At 37.2% G+C, this 26662-nt stretch overlaps 2 protein-coding genes across 2 annotated transcripts; both read right to left on the bottom strand.

Annotated features, from left to right (window-relative positions):
* Window positions 1-23: 23 nt before the first annotated feature.
* On the bottom strand, window positions 24-6153 carry avp (arginine vasopressin). The gene is made up of 4 exons (XM_062025489.1): window positions 6006-6153; window positions 2902-3095; window positions 706-910; window positions 24-626 (listed from the first exon to the last, which is right to left on the bottom strand). The coding sequence occupies exons 2-4, from the start codon at window positions 3031-3033 to the stop codon at window positions 490-492; spliced, it is 474 nt and encodes a 157-aa protein (XP_061881473.1). The 5' UTR covers window positions 3034-3095; window positions 6006-6153; the 3' UTR covers window positions 24-489.
* On the bottom strand, window positions 5240-24856 carry ubox5 (U-box domain containing 5). Its single transcript, XM_062025488.1, has 7 exons — window positions 24633-24856; window positions 24260-24323; window positions 18554-18655; window positions 13092-13810; window positions 7426-7910; window positions 6349-6501; window positions 5240-6267 (listed from the first exon to the last, which is right to left on the bottom strand). Exons 2-7 carry the CDS (start codon window positions 24311-24313, stop codon window positions 6047-6049), a joined length of 1734 nt encoding a protein of 577 aa, XP_061881472.1. The 5' UTR covers window positions 24314-24323; window positions 24633-24856; the 3' UTR covers window positions 5240-6046.
* Between the last annotated feature and the right edge of the window lie 1806 nt (window positions 24857-26662).

A 26662-nucleotide genomic window follows, 5' to 3' on the forward strand; every position in this document is an offset into this window, starting at 1 on the left:
AATCAAGACAGGACATGTTTTTGGCGTCAACTAATAATGCGAAAAATTCACAGTAATTACAATCATTCCCTTTATCCTTCTAAATTGTTTAAATAATGGGACATATACACTTTTTCATGACCGCGATATAGTCTGTATTGTTTTATTCAATGTCACCATACAGTCACATTTGGACTACTTCATCATCACATGGAGTTGAACTTATTTATTTACAGTTACCTCAACCCTGAGGCGTGTTGGAATAAAATGATTCTCCATGGTTCTCTATCAATGTGAATGCTAAATGAAATACATAAAAAAATAATATATTCCACAAATAGTGGCTGGTGGTGTTTGTCTTGTAAACTGCAGAGAGCGGCAGGTTTTTATTTGAAGTATTAGTATATTAAAGGAGAAGCCACTATTAAGGGATATACATTATTATGAGTGATGTATGTGAGGGCAAAAGGCATATAGTGGAATAGCGCGCTTGTACTGAGGAATGCAGCGTTAGTATTCAGTCTGCCCCCTGCTGGCCACATGCAGCAGGCGCAGCAGCAGCTCTGCAGGTGAGCTCCCTGCAGAGGTTTGGGCCTGATCTTGAGCCTCAGCCTCTCCCAGGCAGGAGGAGTCTACTGCACAGCTCTCTGCAAAACAAATAAGACACAGTGAAAACTTTACTCTCCATTGACGGCATACATGGTATTTATTTGACTAAAAGGTTACCAGAGGTGCAGCAGAGGCCCGAAGCGGCGCAGTGACCACCTTCGGATCCACAGGCTCGCCCCCCGGTCTGACAGGGGGTGAGCAGGTACTTCTCCTCCAAACAATGAGATGTTTCTGGGGAGCCCAGTAGGCAACCAAAGCCCTCCACACAGCAGATATTGGGGCCGAAGCAGCGGCCCCTCTCACCAGGACCACATGACATACACTGGAAAGAACAATGGAGACACATTATATACTATCTATCTGATCCTGATTGTATTGCTTCTTTTTTCACAAGTTAGGGCTACAATTTTTTTGTATCGTAAATATTTTTTTATTTTTTACTATTTTCTGCCAAATTATCTTAGAACCATACACAGTAAATAATCATAATTAAATAATATATTCGGCGGTTAGGTTGTTGCAAATGTAATTTAGTGTACTGCATTTTGTTACACACACATGAATGATTGTGCAATGTGTTTTTTAAATGTTTAAATAGTTAGATGGTCAGTATTTCTATTTAAAGACTGATTACATATCCCATCTTTATGTATAGTGCTTTGGTATTTCATACAAATTTTAATTTAAAATGTAAGATTACATTTTCCATATATTTCATATATATATATATATATATATATATATATATATATATATATATATATATATATATATATATATATATATATATATATATATATAAAATTGAACAAAAACATAATTTTAACATTGTTATCAGAAACTGTGTACACATCCCATATGTATAGTGCGTTTGTATATGTATATAGGTGTATATATATATATATATATATATATATATATATATATATATATATATATATATATATATATATATATATATATATATATAAATAAATATATACACTGTATGTATAGTGCTTTTGTATGCATATATATATATATATATATATATATATATATATATATATATATATATATATATATATACATACACTGTATGTATAGTGCTTTTGTACATACATATATATATATATATACTGTATGTATAGTGCTTTAGTGCTAAATATATATATACATATATATATATATATATATATATACACACATACTGTATATATATATAAGGGTATATCATGTGTATTTATACATATATGTATAGTGCTTTTGTATATATATATATATATATATATATATATATATATATATATATATATATATATATATATATATATATATATATATATATATATATATATATATATATATATAAGGGCTATCAAAATTAACAAGTTAACTCATGTGATTATTTACAAAAAATTATCGCGTTAATCATGAACACACTTGGATTAATCATGCAATTTATTTTGACCGTACAAGCTCTTTTGACCTTAACTGCTATACAGTCAGTGATCAGATCAATGCATGCGTCAGTACATACAGTATATAAGATATAAAATATATATGTGTGTGTATGTATGTTATTTAAGATATATTTTAACATTTTATTATTAGTATATTGGAATAATGATCCAAATGCTTTATATCATCAACATTAATAATAAGGTTACCTATCGATTTGTTTTGAATCTAAAAGTTTTTTTCCCCAATAATCAAATAGTGCATATGATAAATACACATAGTCATAGGGTCCATATTGGGTTTCACTATTTAATCAACTAATGCACATTAGTTGTATTAATTATTCCACACATTTATTTGATTGATATTTAAACTGTGTCTACTGACAGTATCTAAACAAATTTATCATAAACTATTTACAAACCGTACAATTGACATTTTAAAACAACATATATAAAATATATGTATAAATCATCATTTTATACTTTTAATTCATATTCTTAATTTATTATTTTTGATGAAATCATAATGTCATGAAGTAGTGCATACACAATAAAACTTTACAATGGAGCAGCACTGTAGTAAACTATCATGATAATTTAAAAATGGTTACAAATAATACAATGGCAACATAATTAACTGTTATAACAATCATTTTAAAAATGAAAATAATAAAAATCGTCATAATAAATACTAAAATAGGATTTTATAGTAGCATTGCATTAGAATGAATGATTAAAAAAAACAAATAATGTAATGGCATTATACCATTACCTATAGTCTTGATAATAAAACATAACAAATACAAATAATGTGGTTGGATTATATTTTAAATGAGAATTTATGGATAAAAATGTTAACATATTTGCCCACCTGTCTGAGTCCAGTCTCGGCCAAGGCTCTCTTGCCCCCCCTAGGACAGTTCTGGATGTAGCAGGCGGAGGAGAAGGCGACGTTGAGGGCGAGCAGTCCCAGGACGCAGAGGAGGAGCACGGAGTGAGACATCGCTGCTTGCCGGTGGTGTTCGTGATGCTGGTCGCTGATGTGTTGGAAGATGTTCGCTCCACCTGGCGGATGGATGTTTTGACAAGGAGTTACCACTCCGCATTCTTTTTTATAAGCACATGATTGACACTTGTTTGTGACGTCATAGCGAGAGGTCGAGGCGGGTGTGTTGGCGCATCACTTATCCGCACACAAATCTTTTTGTCTGTATTCCACATGCAGAAACAATCTAGCTGGTGGCAAAAGGACAACCAATAAAAACAAAAAAACAAAAATATGCCCATCATAACTAATTAACACTCCATCATGATCATGCAGTCAAACCACTTATCATATCTGAACCTTTACCCCCTGGTGTTTTGTTTTTTATAAATACTAATGAAACAAACAAAACAAAAAATGGGCATTTTTAATCAAACTCAGGTTATTACTGTGTTCAGCATTCTGTCTCACCAATTAGGTGTTTTCTTGGTGTTTAACAATTCAACAATAACTTGCCAAGCTGATCTTTAATCAGACTGGCTGCATTCAAGCGACATATGTCATTTATTATAACAGAATATATTCTGCATTAAATACATTAAAAAAACCTCCCAACATTACCTCTACACAAGTAGAGGTAAAAAAAAATAAAAATAAAAATATTACAAATAGAGATGTCCGATAATGTTTTTTTGCCGATATCCGATATTCCGATATTGTCCAACTCTTAATTACCGATACCGATATATACAGTCGTGGAATTAACACATTATGCCTAATTTTGTTGTGATGCCCCGCTTGATGCATTAAACAATGTAACAAGGTTTTCCAAAATAAATCAACTCAAGTTATTGAAAAAAATGCCAACATGACATGGCACTGCCATATTTATTATTGAAGTCACAAAGTGCATTATTTTTTTTAACATGCCTCAAAACAGCAGCTTGGAATTTGGGACATGCTCTCTCTGAGAGAGCATTAGGAGGTTGAGGTGGGCGGGGTAAGGGGTAGCGGGGGGTGTATATTGTAGTGTCCCGGAAGAGTTAGTGCTGCAAGGGGTTCTGGGTATTTGTTCTGTTGTGTTTAAGTTGTGTTACGGTGCGGATGTTCTCCTGAAATGTGTTTGTCATTCTTGTTTGGTGTGGGTTCACAGTGTGGCGCATATTTGTAACAGTGGTAAAGTTGTTTATACGGTCACCCTCACTGTGACCTGTATGGCTGTTGACAAAGTATGCATTGCATTCACTTGTGTGTGTGTCAAAAGGCGTATATATTATGTGACTAGGCCGGCACACAAAGGCAGTGCCTTTAAGGTTTATTGGCGCTCTGTACTTTTCCCTACGTCCGTGTACACAGCGGCGTTTCAATAGGTCATAAATTTTACTTTTTGAAACCGATACCGGTAATTTCCGATATTACATTTTAAAGCATTTATCGGCCGATAATATCGGCAGTCCGATGTTTTTGGACATGCCTAATTACAAACATAAAATACGGGTGCATCTCCATAATTACAATATATTAAAAAAGGACATTTATTTCAGTAGTTCAATTTAAAAAGTTAAACTCTTCTGATTCACTGCACATAATGAAATATTTATTCATGTTATCGATAGCTTTCAGCTTTTATGAACCCCAAGTTCGCTGTCGCAAAAATTTTTTTTTTTTAAAAACAAATTCCTATATTGTAAACTACAGGCATCAAACTCAAGGCCCGGTGGGTACATCTGGCCTACCACATGATCTGATCACTGACTGTATAACAACCCGGGCCACCTTTCAGGCAACCATCCGCGGTTAAAGTAATGGAGTATGTACGGTCAAAATAAATTGTATGATTAATCAGCGTTTATACATTATTAATGTGATTATTCACATGAGTTAACTTATTTTTGACAGCCCTACTTTATCTCTTAATATTATCTTTTCATGCAACAAACGTTAACATGTATTCCCGATTTCTTTTGTTACAATAAAAACTTTAATTTGTGCTCGTCACCCTGACATTTGATTTCAAAGAAAGTTATCCATCAATTTGTAAATAAAGAAAAAACAAAAATCAAATGCAAAGACAATTGTGTAATATCATGAGGTAGTTACACATATATATTCACGGTTGCAAGCAGCCATAATTGCAATGTGTCCCTCAATAAGAACAGGTTTGACACCCCTGTTGTAAACTATTGAGTCATGCTCAACTGACAGAAAGAAAATGGTCACAATAATTACATTTATTGTGATGGTAATTGCATGAATACATTTATTAGTCAAAGATGATGTAAAATTTAATTGACATGTCCAACTTACCTCATACTCCACAATTGCGCAAAATCGGTGGTATTTGCATTTTTTTAATGATTTAAAACATATTGCTTTAAAAACCCTGCAATGAGCTTCAGATGAATAATTCTAAAATATCCTTAAATTGTAATCAATTATTGCTCAAAAGAGTAAGCATTAACCATTTTAGAGTTGTCTGTGGTTATTTTGCATGCAGTCCTTACTGAGCGGATACAGGATCATGACCTTGATTTACACTTGATGTTGTCATGGAAACCAACATAATACAAAATAAATTGTCAACGTTTTTGTTTCGTTTCAAGATACTGACACATAGGCAATACACACGCTGATGTTCTTTAACGTTGTGTTCTATTTTTGCATTAATCGTAGAGAGGCTATGACGTTACATGGTGGGTGTAAAATGTTGCTAGAAGGTCATATGATACTCTTCACAAGGATCACGAAGCCTTGGTCTCCTCAATTTCTTCCTTTATTCTATGCTGCATGCAGTGTCCTCAAGTCTCTCTTTGTGTGTCCACAAACCATTTGAACCAAGGCTGCAAGTCCCTCAATGAAAAGGCAGGAAGCAGGAGAACGTTTTTTCTTTTCTTTCTCCAAACTCATTTTATGCAATACTTTTTTGTGCAACTTGTGATGACATTAAGGCATACTGTACATACTAATAAGGACTGTTTGGGGACCTTTACCTTGAGAACAGCTTGTTTCTTTGACACTGTCTCCGGGCAGGCTAGTGATGCACACGTATGATGTCACTGCGAGACGTAGGGCTTTGGCAGTTAGGACACTGGATGAAAGGTGGCAATGTGGCGACAGAGCTCAAAGATGGCGAGTCTCTCTGCAGGCAAGTGCGGCACAGCAAATGACCGCAGAGCAGGCGGTAAACGGGCGGTAGGGGTTTGGAGTAAATGGAGAGCACTGAGGAACAAGACGAGCACCGGCCATCATTCCCTAGGATGACAATTATTGGTGTAAAGTTAGACACAAGTGAAGACATAAGTTTAATAGAGTGAAGTTTGAAGTTTTGGTAACCTGGTACTGTTAGAACGGCAGGGAAAGGAAGGGCCTGCTCCCGCAAGGACAAGTTTGAGGTAAAAGAGGGTCGTCCCTTTAAGACGGAGGAAAGGGCATCATCTAGGCTGGCTGACAGACGTCGTTCATGTGAGCTACTGCTGCTTTCCTGCCCTGTGGAAGAGACATCACAGGGAATACAAGCTATAAACGCTAGACGGTTATGCATTGTCAATTTTTGCTAAGAATTGTGTCAATAAAGTGGAATTTAATCAGTTTGAATAAATAAGATTACAGTATTTGGACTCTCGGCTGAGTGTGAAGCGACTGGGATGAGAATCAGCACCTCCAAGTCGGAGTCTATGGTTCTCGCCCGGAAAAGGGCGGAGGGCCATCTCCGGGTTGCGGAGGAGACCCTGCCCCAAGTGGAGGAGTTCAAGTACCTCGGAGTCTTGTTCACGAGTGAGGGAAGAGTGGCTCGTGAGATCGACAGGCGGACCGGTGCAGCGTCTTCAGTAATGCGGACGCTGTATCGATCCGTTGTGGTGAAGAAGGAGCTGAGCCGGAAGGCAAAGCTCTCAATTTACCGGTCGATCTACGTTCCCATCCTCACCTATGGTCGATCTACGTTCCCATCCTCACCTATGGTCATGAGCTTTGGGTTATGACCGAAAGAACAAGATCATGGGTACAAGCGGCCGAAATGAGTTTCCTCCGCCGGGTGGCGGGGCTCTCCCTTAGAGATAGGGTGAGAAGCTCTGCCATCCGGGGGGAGCTCAAAGTAAAGCCGCTGCTCCTCCACATCGAGAGGAGCCAGATGAGGTGGTTCGGGCATCTGGTCAGGATGCCACCCGTATACCTCCTTAGGGAGGTGTTTAGGGCACGTCCGACCGGTAGGAGGCCACGGGGAAGACCCAGGACACGTTGGGAAGACTATGTCTCCCGGCTGGCCTGGGAACGCCTCGGGATCCCCCAGGAAGAGCTGGACGAAGTGGCTGGGGAGAGGGAAGTCTGGCCTTCCCTGCTTAGGCTGCTGCCCCCGCGACCCAACCGAGGATAAGCGGAAGAAGATGGATGGATGGATATTTGGATTCTCACCATTTCTTGGTACTTTAATTTGAGGTGATTGCTCAGCTGCTGATGGTTCTGATCCACTCAGGTGTCGTTTCTTCCTTTCATCCACATTTCTACAATCTGATGACTTTGCAGATTCAAAGTCCTCTGTGTGTCTGTCTGTAGTTGTTGTAGAGTGTTGATAGGGACAAGGGCCTATCAGCCTCGACGGTTGTGGCTTCTTGGCCTCCGCTCGTCTTCCTGACGTTCCGTCCCTCCTTGCGTGTCCGTTCTGCAGGACAAAATGGTCGATGCGGTGTTTCAGCTGGGGATTGGGCAGGGGCTGGGAGGCGGCGCTGAACAGGACACCAGTGAATGGGTCACTAGCGGCTCGCCCCCAGGTCGCCTCCCTCTTCTGGTGTTCCTCCAGGGTTGTGCTGTCCACTGAGACGCCACTCGGGAGGAGCATGGGCAAAGTCATTATTTCCTGGGTTATGGGGTCAAGAAACTCCTCTGGGGTTGAGAGAGTGCTGGAAGCAGACAAAAAGGCAGCGGATACTTGTCAAAAACTGTGAAGCGTAAAGTGTCATTTATAACTAATATATATATATATATATATATATATATATATATATATATATATATATATATATATATATACACACACACACACACAAAGTTCATGAATTCAATAAATGTGGTAGTTAATTTAACTGTTTCTTATTCCAAATGAATTGCTTTTTTAAAAAGTTGATAGTGATAAACGCTTATTTAAAGAAACAAAAAGAAATGTAAAACTGCATCAATATACATAAATTAAAGACGCATCAATAATCGATTTGTAATCTAATCATAGCGCCTGAATCGTAATCGTAATTCATTCTCAAACGTTTTCAAGTGAACACCACTTAAAGACGTGATGGATGTATTTTTTTTCTCAAACCATTTGAAATAAATAAATACATAAGTAAAATAAACAAAGTATTTGAGCTCTTACACTGAAGCTGCCGTTTAGTTCCCGTGGTGGCACTCAATTGTATCTTGCACTTGTGTTACTGTGGTGTTATAACACCTCTACTTGATGCACAGCTTGCTTTTCTTGCTTTTTTTGTATTTAATTGTTGCTACCTAAGCAACATGGCAGGAAGCACATAAAGAGTTAAACAATGCGCCCCTGAATTTGGATGTATACAGAGTACTGTTATTTTTAGGTACCAGTTCTTAATTGGGTCTGTCCAAGCGAACCGTTACAATTTTGGACTAATGATACTGCCATCCGTACTTTTTTCCATCAGACCGTCGTAATTATGACACTGCGGGCTAAAATATTAATTCAGGCGCCGTTACAAAGCATAAAATAAGACACAATTTACCGCCCCAGTTCTAGGTACGCGGAAGTAAACAAACTCATAGATTTGCGCTAAAACATAATCTAAATGCGGAAAGTCGCAGAAATTGGCTGAAATGCTGTCATTGAAAAGAAAAGGGAAAATCATTTTTATCGTGCTCTGGACAAACACTCACCACCATAGTCTTTGCCAGCCAGGGGCCATCTCTCTATACATGGCAACCCTGCATGGTGCACCCTTCTGGGGCCATTTCTGTGCTTGGCTCTGGGACACACAGCCACCTCAAACTACCAAAATAACTCCAATATACAGCACCGAACATTTCCTATATGACTTCTACGTGTCAGGTAATATGTTTTTTGCAAATATGATGACTACTTGTCACCAAAAAGTTGTGTGAAAAACACCGGCTACTACTGCAGGCAGTGGTGGACATGACCACCGATTAAACATCTCCATTGGTAAGTTGATACATTGACAGCTTCTAATACTATACAGTGTTTCCCATAAACTGCCAAGATACCTGTGGCGGTGGGCGCGTTGCTATGGGCGTGGTCACTGTGACATCATCGAGTAATTTGCATAATTTACTACAATGATATGATTTTCTCTAAAAAGGCTCAAAAAATGTATACTTACTAATTAATAATAACATTAAACGTCCATCCATCCATTTTACAATATAATTACAACACTTTATGTACATATTTATATACAGATTTGAACAATTAAGTTATTCACTGAAATATATTTATTAATTGTGGTTCTTACAAAAAATATATCTTATAAAAATATAAAAGCTAAAATGTCTCTTAAAGCTCTGCTCCTTTAATTAGTGCATACTAAATAATTTAACTTTAGCCTACTACTACAACCATATTATTTACCAGCAACATAAAGTGAAACAGAGGCAGAGGTGTCCTGCCACAGTCAGTAACAAATAAACAGAAAACAGTAGTGGTGGTAGATAGACACAAAGCTTCATCAAACATCTGATCCACTGAACAAAGAGCTCCAAAAATCTTGATCCTACACTTCTCTTTTGTAAAGTAAATCTGAACAGCCGATATGGGCATCTACATCAACTATATGATTTGACTGAGAAGCTGGACAGGACAAAAATAAATAAATAAATTAAAAAAAAATAAATGTTTTGTTGCGGCCTTAATTCTTTCGTGGTGGGCCGCCACAAATAACTGAACGTGTGGGAAACACTGCTATAGTTGGACAACTGTGGTGTTATAACACCTCTCTACTTGATGCACAGCTTGCTTTTCTATGTATTTAATTGTTGCTATTTGAGCTAACAGCAGTAATTACCTGGTAGCTTTTCCAAAAGTGTTTTGTTTACATCTTTTCTTTGCAATGCCGTCTGACCGCCGTCCTATCGGAGGTAAAAGGTGTGCCCAGGTTCAGCCCAGCAGAGATGTGGCCCTAGGCAGAGTGGTTGAGGGGCGGTACCTACCTGCAGTCCTCCTCAATCAGCTCGAGATGATGACTTCTGTGTCTAATCACCAATGAAGGACAACTGGGTTCTGATCAGCCTGAGCTGTAAATGCAGCAGCTTGAACCTGGGCTAGCTCTACCTCTGCATAGGACGCTGTCGGGCGGTAACATGCACACTCCACTTTCTGTCAAACATAATGCTCGATGTATAGACAGTATTTACTAATTGATGCTTTGTCTGTTGTCAGGCAACTGCTGGACAATGCTAATGTGACGAAATGCATGGTGAAAAGTACCCCGATTGAGAGGATGATTTAAGTTCCATAAATGTATTCCCTACCCCCTGCCTTTGTTAAATAAACCCATTTTCTTGAGAACTGAAGCCTTCTCAGTGTCTTGTTGTTGGTCAGTTTCCACAACATATACATATATAGTAGGGCTGTGAATCTTTGGGTGTCCCATGATTCGATTCAATATCGATTCTTGGGGTCACGATTAGATTCAAAAGCGATTTTTTTTCAATGCAACACGATTCTCGATTCAAAAACGATTTTTCCCCGATTCAAAACGATTCTCTATTCATTAACATAGGATTTCAGCAGGATCTACCCCACTCTGCTGACATGCAAGCAGAGTAGTAGATTTTTGTAAACAGCTTTTATAATTGTAAAGGACAATGTTTTATCAACTGATTGCAATAATTTAAATTTGTTTTAACTATTAAATGAACCAAAAATATGACTTGTTTTATCTTTGTGAAAATATTGGACACAGTGTGTTGTCAAGCTTATGAGATGCGATGCAAGTGTAAGCCACTGTGACGCTATTGTTCATTTTTTTATAAATGTCTAATGATGATGTCAATGAGGGATTTTTAATCACTGCTATGTTGAAATTGTAACTAATATTGATACTGTTGTTGATAATATTCATTTTTGTTTCACTACTTTTGGTTTGTTCTGTGTCGTGTTTGTGTCTCCTCTCAATTGCTCTGTTTATTGCAGTTCTGAGTGTTGCTGGGTCGGGTTTGGTTTTGGAATTGGATTGCATTGTTATGGTATTGCTGTGTATTGTTTTGTTGGATTGATTAATAAAAAAATAAAAAAATAAAAAAAATTTAAAAAATCGATTTTTTAAAAATGAGAATCGATTCTGAATCGCACAACGTGAGAATCGCGATTTGAATTCCAATTGATTTTTTCCCACACCCCTAATATATAGATATACATACATATATAAATATAGATATATACATACAGTGTTTCCCACACATTCGTTTATTTGTGGCGGCTCGCCACGAAAGAATTACGTCCGCCACAAATAAAATAAAAAATAAAAATAAATAAATAAATAAAAAAGACAATTTTTTTTTTGTCCTCTCCAGCTTCTCAGGCAAATCATATAGTTGATGTAGATGCCCATATCGGCTGTTCAGATTCACTTTACAAAAGAGAAGTGTAGGATACTTCTCTTGTTGCCTTATTTGTATTTGACTTTATTAAATGTATTTATATTAGAAACACAACATGTGCAAAGTCTGCAGGCAGTAGGAAACACGTGGTTAAGTGTAGGGAGTAAAACTGATGGCAGTCTAAAGTTCAAGATTTTTGGAGCTCTTTGTTCAGTGGATCAGATGTTTGATGAAGCTCTGTGTCTATCTACCACCACTACTGTTTTCTGTTTATTTGTTACTGACTGTGGCAGGACACCTCTGCCTCTGTTTCACTTTATGTTGCTGGTAAATAATATGGTTGTAGTAGTAGGCTAAAGTTAAATTATTTAGTATGCACTAATTAAAGTGGCAGAGTTTTGAGACATTTTAGCTTTTATATTTTATAAGATATATTTTTTGTAAGAACCACAATTAATAAATATATTTCAGTGAATAACTTATTGTTCAAATCTGTATATAAATATGTACATAAAGTGTTGTAATTATATTGTAAAATGGATGGATGGATGGATGTTTAAAACAAAACTGTTATTATTAATTAGTAAGTATACAATTTTTGAGCCTTTTTAGAGAAAATCAAATCATTGTAGTAAGTTATGCAAATTACTCGATGTCATGGTGACCACGCCCATAGCCACGCCCCCCCGCCTCAGGTATCTTGGCAGTTTATGGGAAACACTGACATACATATATAAATATAGATATATACATACATACACATATAACTCATATATAAATATACATACACATTAATATATATATATATATATATATATACTGTAGACATAGATATATATACATACATACACATAAATATATATATATATACAAACAAAAATATACATAGACATTAATATATATACACATACACATTAATATATATACATACATACACATAAATATATATATATATACAAACAAAAATATACATAGACATTAATATATATACACATACACATTAATATATATATATACATATACATATATATAATATACATACATACATACATACATATATATATATATATACACACACACATACATACATACATATATACATATACACACATACATATACATATATAAATGTCTTTTCAGGCAGCTGATGTGTGGCCGAAACCATGCGCTTACTTTAACCAAACTGTAGTAACAAGTCACTTCACATTCTCAGTAACGACAACAGCGTTGCAGCGACGGGAACAGTAATTAATTACATTACTCGTTACTGAAAAAAACCCCAACTCTGTTAGTAATGCTTTTTATACACAAAAACCGGCATTACCAACACTGGCTGTGATATTGGTGAGAAGTAAACTACTCAGCCAGCCTTAATACCGCTGATGAGTTCATTGCACTCATGATCCAACAGATCAATTGATTTTTGTAAAAAATAACTACAAAAAGCACCCTGCTTTGAGTGACTATCCTAATGAAATAATGTAAGACAAGGCCAAACCATTTACCTTGAAGGTGTGTCTTGCCGGGGCTGCTCAATGTGACTGGCAGAAGCGATAGGTCGAGGTAGCGGTCTTCGACTGGCCCTGTGGACGAGATGAATTTTCTCTACTTCCTCTGGAGGGCAGCAACGAGCTGGCTGCCCCCACACCACCAAAGCCTTGAGGCCCAGAGCGGATGCAGCCCCGCCGAAAGGCAAAGTTACGCGAAGCTGTGTGACAGAGCTCAAAGAAAGATGACCTCGACTCCACAGATCTTCTGTGCGACAGTTGTCTGGTTGAGGAGGAGGAGAGGAGAGGAAGGGAGGCCGTGGGCGAAATGCTGAATGAGAGAAGCAAACTCTGGTTTCCTCCTTGAGTTCACAACGGCCAACCAGTTTAAAATCAGGCCCAGGATTGTTAAACCGAGTGTCTGGTTGAGAATGAGTTTTGGTCTTTTGTTTGCACATGTCGCCTCTTTGTTCAGTCCCCTCACACCATGCTTGAAAATAGCCATTTAACCTGCCAGCGGGATTGTCCTGCTTTCCTTCTTTCCCCTTCTTTTCCACCTTGAGTCGGTGATTGACTTGGTTCAGTCCCTCGGCTTGGCCAAAATTCTGGGAAGGAAGCAGATCGGAATTGGTGCTGATCTCCAGTCTCTTACTGGTCTGCCCTAGGTCCATGCCCCAAGGCCACAGTTCCACGTCCACCCTGCACAGTTCCACCTGGAAGCCAAACTTTAACGTCACCTGTGCAACAAAAATGGATTGTTAAAAACCAAAGCTTTCGATTGTACAAAATTGCAAATATCCAGATGCAAACGGATATTTCAAGATACAAGCTGCCCTCAGGTTTTTGTTATGCTTTTAATTGCAAGCATAAATTGGAGTTATCTGCTCATCCAACCACTGGAATCGCGAAAACGAGTGCGAATGAGAGCGCAGAGAAAAATAAGTCAACAGCCACCGAATCAGAAAAACAAACCATTAAAAACATGTCCTACCTCAGGATGTAACGATAAACAGTAATAATACCTGTGGTAAAACTCCTGACGATTAGTATTATCGTAAATTAAAATAATCGAAAAAACTGTGATTGATAAGTAGGGATGATACTCGAAACCGGTTTTCCCGGGTGTTCGATAAGAAAAGAACCGAGTCCTCGGACCCGAATCCCCTTTTGAGAACCGGTACCCGTTATCGAGACCACCATAGTAAAGAAAAAGAGTTGGTTCTTTATTCGAATCCCTCGGAACGAATCCCGTCCCGACCAGAATGCCCCCTGAGACATCACAAGAATTTACGTCACATAGCTCAGTCATTAGGCACAGATAGGGAAAGCAGGAAAAACAATGGACCGCGCTCAAAGGTGTAATAAAGTTCAAAACAAAAGGTATAATCCAATGAATAACTTTACTGAGAGATTTGAGCAGGGTACAAACACATGACGAACACTTTTACGACCAACCGGAAACATAGCAACCAGGCTAGCAACGTACCTCCTTTACGGCAGCTGTCGCAAAGTTCTTAAAGCAACCGCAGCACATACATATATGACATCTCCCTTTTAACTTTTGTTCTTCTTTCCTTGTAAACAAAACAAAATCACACTGTATATGTGTTGTCTGTCTAATTATAAATAATGCAGACGAGGCGTGTTGGCTGAGTTCTTGACGTTTACTTTCACAGCGTGCTCATAAACTCATTCTTAGCTGCCGGTGGCGACATGCAACAACACTTTGAGGCTACCGCGCATGCTCGTCACTCCCATTGCATGCTGGGTAGTGTAGTTGTTATATTCCTAGCTCATAAAATCACACCTTTCCCCCTATAAAGAAATAATGTTAACTCAATAAAGTGTATTTATTTTTTTAGCTTTAAATTTTCATTTTTTAGCATTGTAACCACATTTGCAAACAACTTTTCTCTTCATAGAATTTTCTTTCAATAAAGAAATAAAGTGCAAAAATGTCAAAGCATCATAACAAACAGTTATGTCAAATAGCAGCAGAAGTGCACTTTTTGGAGAGCTGTATTATTTTAAGTTTTGTGCCCAAGGGACTGATTTTATTTAACACTATATTAATATTTATACACCTATAGTGATCACAGAGACAGGTTGTTTTTGTGATACTGTATATATTTGTTTTTCTGAGAAATCCCACTTAATATACTTTGGGTAACAACAGTCAATATTTATTTATTTTATTTTATTTTTTTAGGGGGGGGTAACAGTCAATATTTATTTATTTATTAGATTTTATTTTTTTCTTATATAATAAAAGTGAGCTTTTGTTAAACCAAATATTGTGTGTTTTTTTCCATATACAACAACCTATCTGGACTCGATAAGAGTATCGATAAGGAATCGGTTCGATAAGAGGATTCGATTATAGGCTCGAACTCGATAATTTCTTATCAAACATCATCCCTATTGATAATGTGCAATTTAAAAAAATTAATGGACTGACTGGCGCTGGCTTGCTAGCTTAAATGTTAACATGCAAACAAGATACATTACTAACACTAACCCCATTAGGAAACGACATATTCCACAATATAAACTTATTCAAACACTTTGCAGTTTGAGCACCTAAGACATTAAATTGGTAACATTAAACCTACAAGCTGTGCTCTCTTAACAGAGTGATCCCTCTGTGTTTTAGTCCCCAAAACGGAGGTGTTTTTACGATGCGTTCAAAGACCGCTGAACAGAACAGGGCACCACAATGCCCACCAGAAATAATAATAATAAAACGTATTTGTTACACACTTTTCATTTAAATGCATCTTAAAATGCTATATTACTAATCAATATTTAAAACAATAAAAGATTTGCCATTAAAACATAAAATACAGTAAAATAATCAGTGGAGCATAAAAAACTAAACATGGAAACAAGTGGGTTTGTGTCTATTAAAGATATAAAAAAAAAAAACTTGGTCAAAATATTTCAGTGTGTGCATAAGTAATTTCAGAGCACAATCAACAATGCCACACTAATGATAATAATCGTGATAATTTTGGTCACGATAATCATGATAGGAAATTTTCATATCGTTACATCCCTAGTCCCTACCGTGTAACTGACCCTTCAAGGCAGCCTGACTGCAGGACCGTCAATCTGTGTCACACGAAGCAGGAGCCAGCCTCCATACCACGTAGCTCAAAACATCCAAACAACGGATGTCTATCCATGAATAAATGGATAAGCTACAGATGGGGTGTTATGACATGTTTTAGTTTGTTCTGTCTCATGACTCTACAAACTGGACGATCAAGACTTACCCTTAGTACACAGACAATCAGACACAGCTGACTTTGGGCTAGAGGCAGTGTGCACCCAAGACTGGTGGCCAGCCAATCACAGGACTGTGATGCAGCTCGTTAAGTAAAATTAATATAAAAAGTTCACTTAGAAATTACATTGCATGTTAGTATGGATCAAAATCTACTGTACATTTTCACAATAGTTCAGGCAGACCGAAACCTAGAACAGTTGTGTTCAATTTTGAAGTTCTGTTTTTGGTGAAAAGTTTGGGCCTGATTCACTAAGATCCAAATACCACGCGCTAAACAGCGTTTATTCCGAGTGGGCGTGTTACTACTAAACTACTAACACTGCATGTGCAATTGAAAAGTGGTGCAGAACGCCTTATTTAAATGAAGATTTTGCACGCATACAGGACTTTTACCACGGAGATGATCATTTTCTGCACATTCATGTTATCATGTGTGCAATGTGTTGAAGTGGCGGTACACATCTATAATCCTTAACACTTTTTCTGAATCGCAATCTACACAACAGAAACATATGCACACTGGCATTTAATTCTGTGCACAAGGCTGTGGATCGCATCGCCAGCGCATTCGTGCGTCTGGAATGACTCGAACACAAGAAATTGCACAATGAAAGATTTTTTTTCATGTAGGAGCTATAGTAATACATTTCCTAAATAAAAATAAACAAACAATTTAAATTAAAAAAAACGGTATGAATGTGAGTGCTAATGATTGCCTATATATGCCCGGCAATTTCCCCACCTCTCGCCCAAAGTCAGCTGGGATAGGCTCCAGCTTACCCATGCAACCCCAATGGTAAATGGTAAATGGGTTATACTTGTATAGCGCTTTTCTACCTTCAAGGTACTCAAAGCGCTTTGAAACTATTTCCACATTCACATACTGATGGCGGGAGCTGCCATGCAAGGCCCTAACCACGACCAATCAGGAGCAAGGGTTAAGTGTCTTGCCCAAGTACACAACAGACGTGACTAAAATGGCAGAAGCTGGGATCGAACCTGGAACCCTCAAGTTGCTGGCACGGCCGCTTTAACATCAAAGCCACGCCGTCCCGTCTCATCAATGATGACAAGCGGTATAGAAAATGGATGATGTACAAGTTAGTTGTGCTAGTTTTCATTAGCTTGTAAATGAGCTGGTCCACTGTATGTTAGCATTAAGCTAGCTGCATTAGAGCTAAACTTCATCCTGTAGAATTGTATTGCTTTTTTTTCCAAATTATACCAAACGATATTAATAATTTTATCTGATTCCGAGATGTATGTGCACTTCATGTGTCCTTGGTTTAGTCCTTAGTTTTACAGTGACTTTGTTGTGGAGAATATCAATAAAAAACACCTCCATTTATTTTACTCCATCTCTAATTCAAAATTCCAACATTCAGGGAGGGCAGAATATAGTGCAGTCTGTGTTACATTGTACACTAAGCAGCAACAATTGCAAAAATAGAGCAAAACGAAACGAAATATATGTTAATACTAATAGCTAGTAAAACAGATTTATTTGTACATATGTATAACATTCCTTTAGCTTTTTTAAAGAAAATAAATGCATCACCGCCTATTACGCAAATGATATGATGATGTCCCATTCCCCACGTCCTTAGCCACACCCCCACTGACATAGGTATATTTCAATCTGAGAGGAACACCAGAGAGGATAATATCACACACTTTTGGTATGTCAGCATTGTCACGGTCAGTACACCACACATAAAGGGAGGATCTGATTGATACACAAATTGGTGGTGTCGATAGTATGGGTAGTATTAGTGTACGATCGATACTGGAAGAATTACATCATTATTTTTATTTTCTCAATAGGGCAAAACGCAAATGAGTAGCAGATAGTAGTTTTTGCTTTTGTTTATTTATTGTGTACTATTGACTTTGTTTTGCTAAAAAATGCATGTAATAAAATAGAATAAGGAACTAGTTCAAATTCTGTGTTGATATTGTTAACATGCCAATAGCACTCACCATAAACACATTGAAAAATGTACAGTTAATACATGTGATCGTTATTTGCAGATCTCACTAATGGATGATCGATATCGAAATCTGCAGCACAAAACCTTGATTGGAACTTCCATCCATCCATCCATTTTCTACCGCTTGTCCTGTTCGGGGTCGCGGGGGGTGCTCATGGAGCCTATCTCAGCTGCTTCGGGCGTAAGAAGCAAAAACTCACCTGTACAGGTGGACGTAGAAAGTACTCCAGCTTAAAGCCCCGCTTGCAGACAGCAGGGTTTGCTGATATGAGGTTTGTGACATCATAACCGTCTGCACACAACTGCAATTAGACACAAATAGTAAACGAGTACATTATTTCACACTAAAGTTATAGAAAACATGTACAGTACAAAATTATGTGTCTGTCCTACAACAAAAACTAGCTGAATGCCATGCACACTTGAGTGAACAAAAATGATTGAAAACCCTCAAATGTCCTAACTTTCAAGGTTGAGATCAAAAAACAAATCCAAAACCAGAAAATGTGAAAGAGAATACTTCATATATTCAAGAGTATGTAGCAAAACCAGCGTTTAAATGACAAAACAGAGATAAAAGAACATAACAAGGTCAGCGGGGATTCAGTCTCCCACACACGGCCCTGACCCTCCATAGCTTTATTTTCACGCCTCTCCATCCGTCGTGTTTTTTCTCACTCAAAGTCTATCAAGATTCTTCCTGTCCATCTCCAAACTTAAAATGGATGCACTGTACGAATATTTATAACGCAGGAAAACAACATCAATGTTATGTTACTCTACTTGAGAGTACAGAACATAGTCAATGTGGAAAGAGAAGCGACCCTGATCTATTTGTTGCACATGCATGCATATTTATTCACAATGAGCCCCTAAAAACATCTAGGTCAGGGTTGTCAACTCTTTCTTTATTGAGGGTCACATTGCAGTATAGCTGCCTTCAGAGGGCCGTTTGTAACAGTAAATCTACTGTATATGAATATAAATGTATAATCGCGTGCCTATGCATTTGATATATATTTATCATAAGCTAAGGTGACAAGCAAATATTTAACTTTTAACAAAAAAATTGTAATACAGAAAAAAATAACATTTGTTGCATGGTCAAATAATATTAAAGTTTAAATTATATGCAATAAATGTTTTTTGTTCTGTCAAAATTACAGGAACGAATACATTTAGCAAGAAAGAGTATGTACTTTATTGTCACATTGCAGGCTTTCACTGGGCCTTGAATTTGACATATGTGATTTAGAGTTTTAAGGATTTGGTCTTGAAAAGGCTTTATTAGTATTGTTGTTTCTTAAATAGTGGCACCCTGTAAAGAATCTGACAAAAATGATTTCATCCTTTACATTTCAGCAACAATTTTTATTACAGTACTTTATATCTTGCACCGATATAAATTTGTTAAGCTTCCGAACTGATGTCGATCCCTGAAATTGGATAATGGCGGATACCAATACAGTAGCTCTGTTGAGTTGAGTTTGAGTTTATCTCGAACATGCAAGCATACAACATGATACATCACAATTTCCAGTTTCTCTTTTCAACATGTTCGAAAAGGAGTAGGAAGAAGCAGAGTTTATTTAATCCTACCCCTTTTCTTTTACATAACAGTTGCTAAAACTTTTGTTCACTTCCTGTTCTCAATATATTCCATAAGTAATCACAATAAAAATACATAAATAAATAAATAATACTCTGTGAAGTAAGTTACATTTCAACAATCTTTGATGCTGTTTCAATAATCTCTATAAGTGTATGTGGATGCACTCCTGAATCTAGGTCTTCTTGTTGAGTCGTCCTAATGTACTTTAGGATGTTCAATACGTTTTGCTTATAGAAATGAGAGTCCATTTTATTTTTGTGTTTGTTTATTTATTTAGAAAAGCAAAGTTATTTATCTTCCAATTACAGTACAATGGTAAACATCCATCCATGAATTTTCTACTGCTTGTCCCTCTCGGTCCCTCTAAAGTAATGAGATATAAAAGTTGATATCCTTTTAAATGGTTATTATCATTATCATATCATATAGATTACCTTACATTATAATTACTGCAGTTTTTTTATTGGTTACTTCTTCAGTTTAAGACCATGATGTATACAAAAGAACTGAGTCTGTCTGCATAAAGCCAAATATTTTTACAGTACATTATTGCATATTGTGGCTCCTTGAGACAAGAATATGTTGATTGACAGTCGAGAAGTAACATGTCTTCCTTCACTTGTTATTTTTGCCGTTTCATGAATAAAATATAAAAAGCGCAAATAGAATAGAATAGAATAGAAAGTACTTTATTGATCCCTGGGGGAAATTCAGCACCACAGTTCGCTCACAATAGACAATAATAAAAATAAATAATATAATATATTATATATATAACATATGAATAATATAAATATCACAATTACAATTTTGGAGAGATAAATCGCAATTAGGATTTTTTCTCAAAATCATGCAGCCCTAAACAAAAATACAGTGTCAAGTAACTAAATCATTTAGATCTTGTCTAAATGCAAAGCGATTGGTGGGGACTACTTTTTTTTCTTCTGCCTGGTTAAGAGTGTATGCGCAGGCACAGCAGCACATCTTTATTTTAAAAAAATACCAGCAAATCAAATTAGTTTTTCAGTAAAACAGCAGGTGTATGCATTCTTTCATTGTAGATTATTTGGAGACACTACATACAGTGTTGAATATAAAAGTAAATAATGTATTCAATGCAGAATAACGCCAAAATGTGTTTCGCAATGTGATTTTATATCGTTTACCAAAGAGCAGCAACACCTGAAATGCATATTTTTTTTCAATTTTACCACATACATTAGGTATATTTGCACAAAGTATCGGATAGGTAACACGGACACCAGCTGGAACTTTACTAGGTATCGGATCAGAAAAAAATCAGTGGTATGGCACATCACTAATCATTACAGTACTATCAGTATCATCTTAGATTTTATATGAGGCTGTATTAAACTCCTTTCTAAGGGTAAGTTAATATTTACAAACCTATTCATGTGTAATCCATAGCAGTGATTCTCAAACAGTGGTATACAGGTTCTATCTAGTGCAGGGGTGTCCAAAGTGCGGCCCGGGGGCCATTTGCGGCCCGCAGCTAACTGTTAACCGGCCCGCCACACATTCTGGAAATACTATTGTAAAAATAAAAGAGAACATTAAAAAAAGTGGAATGAGGTGAAATCTAACGAGAAAAAGTTGCAATGTTGACACAAAAGCTGCCAAGCAGGCTGGTTTTTTTTCTTTTGTCTTTCTTCATTTTTATTTTTTTGCCATTGCTCAAAAAAAAAAATAATGACAAAAAATCCATGTTATAATTAATTATTTTCAGGGCTCCAATTACTTAAAATATTTCACTTTAAAATGTTTTATGTGGTAAATATTGCATATATTGTGTAGTAGCCATATAAAAACATCAAAGTTTTCTTTGACAAAAGCGCATAAAACAAACAAAATAATAGTTCCAGCATAAAATCGACAGATATATCTGAAGTTGATCTCGTAACTTAAGTGTTGAAAGTAAAAGAAAACCTAATAAAAATGTATCACTTTATGAGTGGGGCACCTTTTGGATCCCAAATATATTTAGTGATTTTTTTATTTATCTTTTCACTGGGATTACTCAAAAATATGAAAGAATTAAAATCAATGGTGTCCTGCATTATTGATCTTTTAGGGCTCTAATTACTAAATACTGCATATTTCAGTTTTACTATAAAAAAACTAAGTTTGGGCAGCACGGTGGTACAGGCGTTAGTGCATGTGCCTCACAATACGAAGGTCGTGAGTTCAATCCCGGGCTCGGGATCTTTCTGTGTGGAGTTTGCATGTTCTCCCCGTGACTGCGTGGGTTCCCTCCGGGTACTCCGGCTTCCTCCCACCTCCAAAAACATGCACCTGGGGATAGGTTGATTGGCAACACTAAATTGGCCCTAGTGTGTGAATGTGAGTGTGAATGTTGTCTGTCTGTCTGTGTTGGCCCTGCGATGAGGTGGCGACTTGTCCAGGGTGTACCCCGCCTTCCGCCCGAATGCAGCTGAGATAGGCTCCAGCACCCCCCGCGACCCCTTTTTGGGGTCGCGGGGTTTTTAAATTTATTTATCTTATTTTATAATTTTTTTTAAAAAGTACCTTATCTTCACCATACCTAGTTGTCCAAATTAGGCATAATAATGTGTTAATTCCACGACTGTATATATCGGTTGATATCGGTATCGGTTGATATCGGTAATTAAAGAGTTGGACAATATCGGAATATTGGATATTGGCAAAAAGCCATTATCGGACATCCCTAGTTAGAATAATACATATTTTGGATATAGAGAACATACAAACCCTTTATTTATTTAATCAAAAATACTGAAATTCCACGACATAGTGAATTTGCAAACAGCTAAAATTATGCACAAAGCAAACTATAATCTGCTACCCAAGAATATACAACAATTCTCCTCAACAAAAGAGGAGAAATATAATCTTAGAGAAAAATGTAATTCAAAACATGTGTACGTACGTACAACACTTAAGTCCTTCAGTATATCAGTATGTGGAATTAAATTATGGAATGGATTAAGCAAATAAATTACCGTATTTTTCGGATTATAAATCACAGTTTTTTTCATAGTTTGGCCGGGGGTGTGATTTATACTCTAGAGCGACTTATGTGTGAAATTATTAACACATTACCGTAAAATATCAAATAATATTATTTATCTCATTCACGTAAGAGACTAGGCGTATATTAGCAATCGTCACACACACACACGTCAAACAATAAATATTTGGCGGGGGCGGGTCATGGCAGAAGTGCATTGTGAAAAAAAAGATGCTACCTGCTACTACTTCCGTACCTATGAAAATTGATCATTTCAACATTGCCGGTAACTTATAAAAACTGAGAAGGGCTGAACAGAAATGGCACCGAAAAGGAAATCATATACTGCAGGTTACAAGCTGGAAGTAGTGAAATATGAAGCAGAAAACGGCAATCGAGCAGCAGAAAGAAAGTTTGGAGTAAGCGAGAAACTTGTAAGGGACTGGCGAAAAATGTCCCCAAAAAAAGCAACTTATACTCTAGTGCGACTTATATATGTCTTTTTCTTTCTTTATCATGCATTTTCGGCCGGTGCGATTTATACTCCGGAGCGCTTTATAATCCGAAATATATGGTTAACAATGTACTAATATGATCCACTTCAAGAAACTCTTCAAACTTAAAGTGTTTACAAAGTACAAAGAAGAAGAACCATGATAAACATTCAGAATTTATCTCATCAATCCATTAATTTTCAAGATAATCTTACTCATCTCCATCCATCCATCCATTTTCTACCGCTTATTCCCTTCAGGGTCGCGGGGGGCGCTGGAGCCTATCTCAGTTACAATCGGGCGGAAGTCGGGGTACACCCTGGACAAGTCGCCACCGCATCGCAGGGCCAACACACAACATTCACACTCACATTCACACACTAGGGCCAATTTTAGTGTTGCCAATCAACCTATTCCCAGGTGCATGTCTTTGGAAGTGGGAGGAAGCCGGAGTACCCGGTGGGAACCCACGCAGTCACGGGGAGGACATGCAAACTCCAACATCTCACCATATGAAATATAACTTACTTCACCAACTATTAGTTATTTATTTTTATTGTTATTACTTATGGAGTGTATTGTGAATAAATTGAGAACAGGAAGTGAACAAAAGTTTTAGCAACTGCTATGTAAAGTAAAAAGTGTAGGATTAAATAAACTCTGCTTCTTCCTACTCCTTTTCGAACATGTTGAATAGACAAACGGGAAAGTGTGATGCATCATGTTGTAGCATGCATGTTCCAAAGAAACTCAAACTCAAACTAATACACCAAAAAAAATGGAGGTTTACCTTGTTGGAGCTTATTTCCGTGTTGAAGTGTGGCAGGCAGAGATTCACAACCATGTTCTTCAATCTGGAAAAAGAAACAAGTTGATGGATTCCACTCTATTCAAACAGAGCCATGACGACAGTTTATAGGTCAAGGAGACATGGCTCATTCAAACAGGGACAAACACATATATGAAGCAGTTGAACAGAAGAAAAAAGGTGCTTGAGCTATAGAACTTGACCCCTAACATGGTGGTATTACATCCACGATGAAGTTATCTTGAATTAACTAAACCTACGTTGACATTCAATCATAAGTAAATTCAAATAGCTACATGACAACATATAATAAATAAAATGAGCAACTACACACTATAATTCAAATAAAGCTTACTTTGCACGGAGGTAGTGGTGGTTTTAAAGCAGACTATTTAGGTGCTTTTTGAGTAGTTTGTCCATTTTATGTTTGTTTGTAGGAGAAAGCTAACAGCACGGTAATTCAATTCGCCGCGGCTACTCGCTAGCCTCGAATGGTAGCAGCTACGGAAGTCGCGAAGGGACATACGCGATCCGATTGCGCAGATGGGCTTTTTGAACAGGTGAGACCAAATGGTTTTCTGTAAATTATTTAAATCCAATCCAATCCACTTTATTTATACAGCCCATTTAAACAACGAAAATGTTGCCAAAGCGCTGCACAAAAATATTAAAAAACAAGATGCAAATACTATCCTTAGCTCCACCAATGACTGAATAAAACAAATAAATAAATATAAAACCAATATTAAAAAAAAAAAAAAAAATAGATATGATTAAAACGATTTTAAAGGATAAAACCAATTAAAACAATAAATAGAAATAACAAATGTAAAAACACAGAGGACCACACATCTCACACAGTGTTAAAAGCCAGAGAATAAAAGTGCATGCTTAATACACTCCACTGTGGGAGCAGTTCGAACATGGAGGTGCAGAGTGTTCCAGAGCTTGGGGCCGACCACAGAGAAGAGAAGAAAAGAAGAAGAACATTTCAACAGTTGTTTTCAACTCCACGCCTTATTCAAAATGTGTACACAAATAAATACTTTTGCATTAGTGCAAAAAATGTATATTTTGAATGGAAGAAGCAGCACAAGTAAGTAGCAATAATAAAACAGAAGTCATAAGTTGTAACCATTGAGAGATGTACAATGTAAATATGTCATATTTGTCTGATATCAAGGCCTGTATGGCCCTAAATTTCTTATACTTCAATGAAAAGAAGACAGAAGTAACAGTGTTTGGACCTAGTGGTACCTGTGAGCTCCCCCCTGTTGACTTTGGCCCCTTGGCTTTGCACGTTAAGCCCATGATCACCAACCTGGGCTTTCGTATTGACAGTGATTTTAAATTGGACCGTCAGATTGGCACAGTGGTGAAAACCAGCTTTTTTTATTTACGTCAGCTGGCTAAGGTTAACAACCTTCTTTCTAGGCAACAGTTTGAGACAGTAATCCATGCCTTTATCACATCTCGGCTGGATTACTGTAACTCTTTGTATTTTGGAATTAGTCAGTCCTCCCTCTCACGTCTGCAGCTGGTCCAAAATGCAGCTGCCCGATTTTTAACCGACACAAGAAAAAGAGAGCACATTTGTTTTAGCCTCCCTCCACTGGCTGCCTGTGTCTTTTAGAGTCCATTTTAAAATGATCTTACTCGTTTTTAAATCCTTACGTGGTCTTGCCCCACCTTACCTCTCTGAGCTGCTCCACCTCTATGTCCCCACCCGGTCCCTCAGGTCATCTGATCAGCTGCTCCTGGAGGTACCCAAATCAAAGCGCAAGCTCAGAGGGACAGAGCCTTCTCTGTTGGGGGTCCCAAACTCTGGAACGATCTCCCTCTCCATGTGAGACAGGCCCCTTCTTTGGCAATTTTTAAGACACTTCTTAAAACCCATTTTTATTCACTGGCTTTTAACCCAGCATGAGACTTTAAACTGTTTTTAACTTTTTAACTGCTTTTTATCTAACAAATAGATTTTAGGGTAATGTGTATTTGCTTTTTCAATGTGTATTTTACTTCTGTTTTAAATGTTATTTTTTCCAGTCTGTCCTTTGCCTGTATTTCTTTGTGGTGTACAGCCCTTTGTTCTTCAACTGTGGTTGTTTTTAAAGGGCTTTATAAAGTTGGCATGGTATGGTATATTTGTATAGTGCTTTTCTACATTCAAGCCCAAGGTACTCAAAGCGCTTTGACACTATTTCCACATTCATCCATTCACACACACATTCACACACTGATGGCGGGAGCTGCAAAGCAAGGCCCTAACCACGACCCATCAGGAGCAAGGGTGGACGTGACTAGGATGGCTGAAGCCGGGGATTGGTGGCACGGCCGCTCTACCAACAGAGCCACGCTGTGTTGAATGAGATCAGAAAAAATTCA

This window comes from Entelurus aequoreus, linkage group LG17 (assembly GCF_033978785.1).
Source record: "Entelurus aequoreus isolate RoL-2023_Sb linkage group LG17, RoL_Eaeq_v1.1, whole genome shotgun sequence".
Taxonomy (NCBI): Eukaryota; Metazoa; Chordata; class Actinopteri; order Syngnathiformes; family Syngnathidae; genus Entelurus; species Entelurus aequoreus.

Coding starts and splice junctions, on each gene's coding strand:
- avp (XM_062025489.1), bottom strand. CDS start 3,033: ATGTCTCACTCCGTGCTCCTCCTCTGCGTCCTGGGACTGCTCGCCCTC. Junction 911..2,901: donor CCGAGACTGGACTCAGACAG/GTGGGCAAATAT, acceptor TGTTCTTTCCAG/TGTATGTCATGTGGTCCTGG. Junction 627..705: donor GGGCCTCTGCTGCACCTCTG/GTAACCTTTTAG, acceptor TTTGTTTTGCAG/AGAGCTGTGCAGTAGACTCC.
- ubox5 (XM_062025488.1), bottom strand. CDS start 24,313: ATGGTTGTGAATCTCTGCCTGCCACACTTCAACACGGAAATAAGCTCC. Junction 18,656..24,259: donor CGGAAATAAGCTCCAACAAG/GTAAACCTCCAT, acceptor GTCTAATTGCAG/TTGTGTGCAGACGGTTATGA. Junction 6,502..7,425: donor AATTAAAGTACCAAGAAATG/GTGAGAATCCAA, acceptor TCTCTTCCACAG/GGCAGGAAAGCAGCAGTAGC.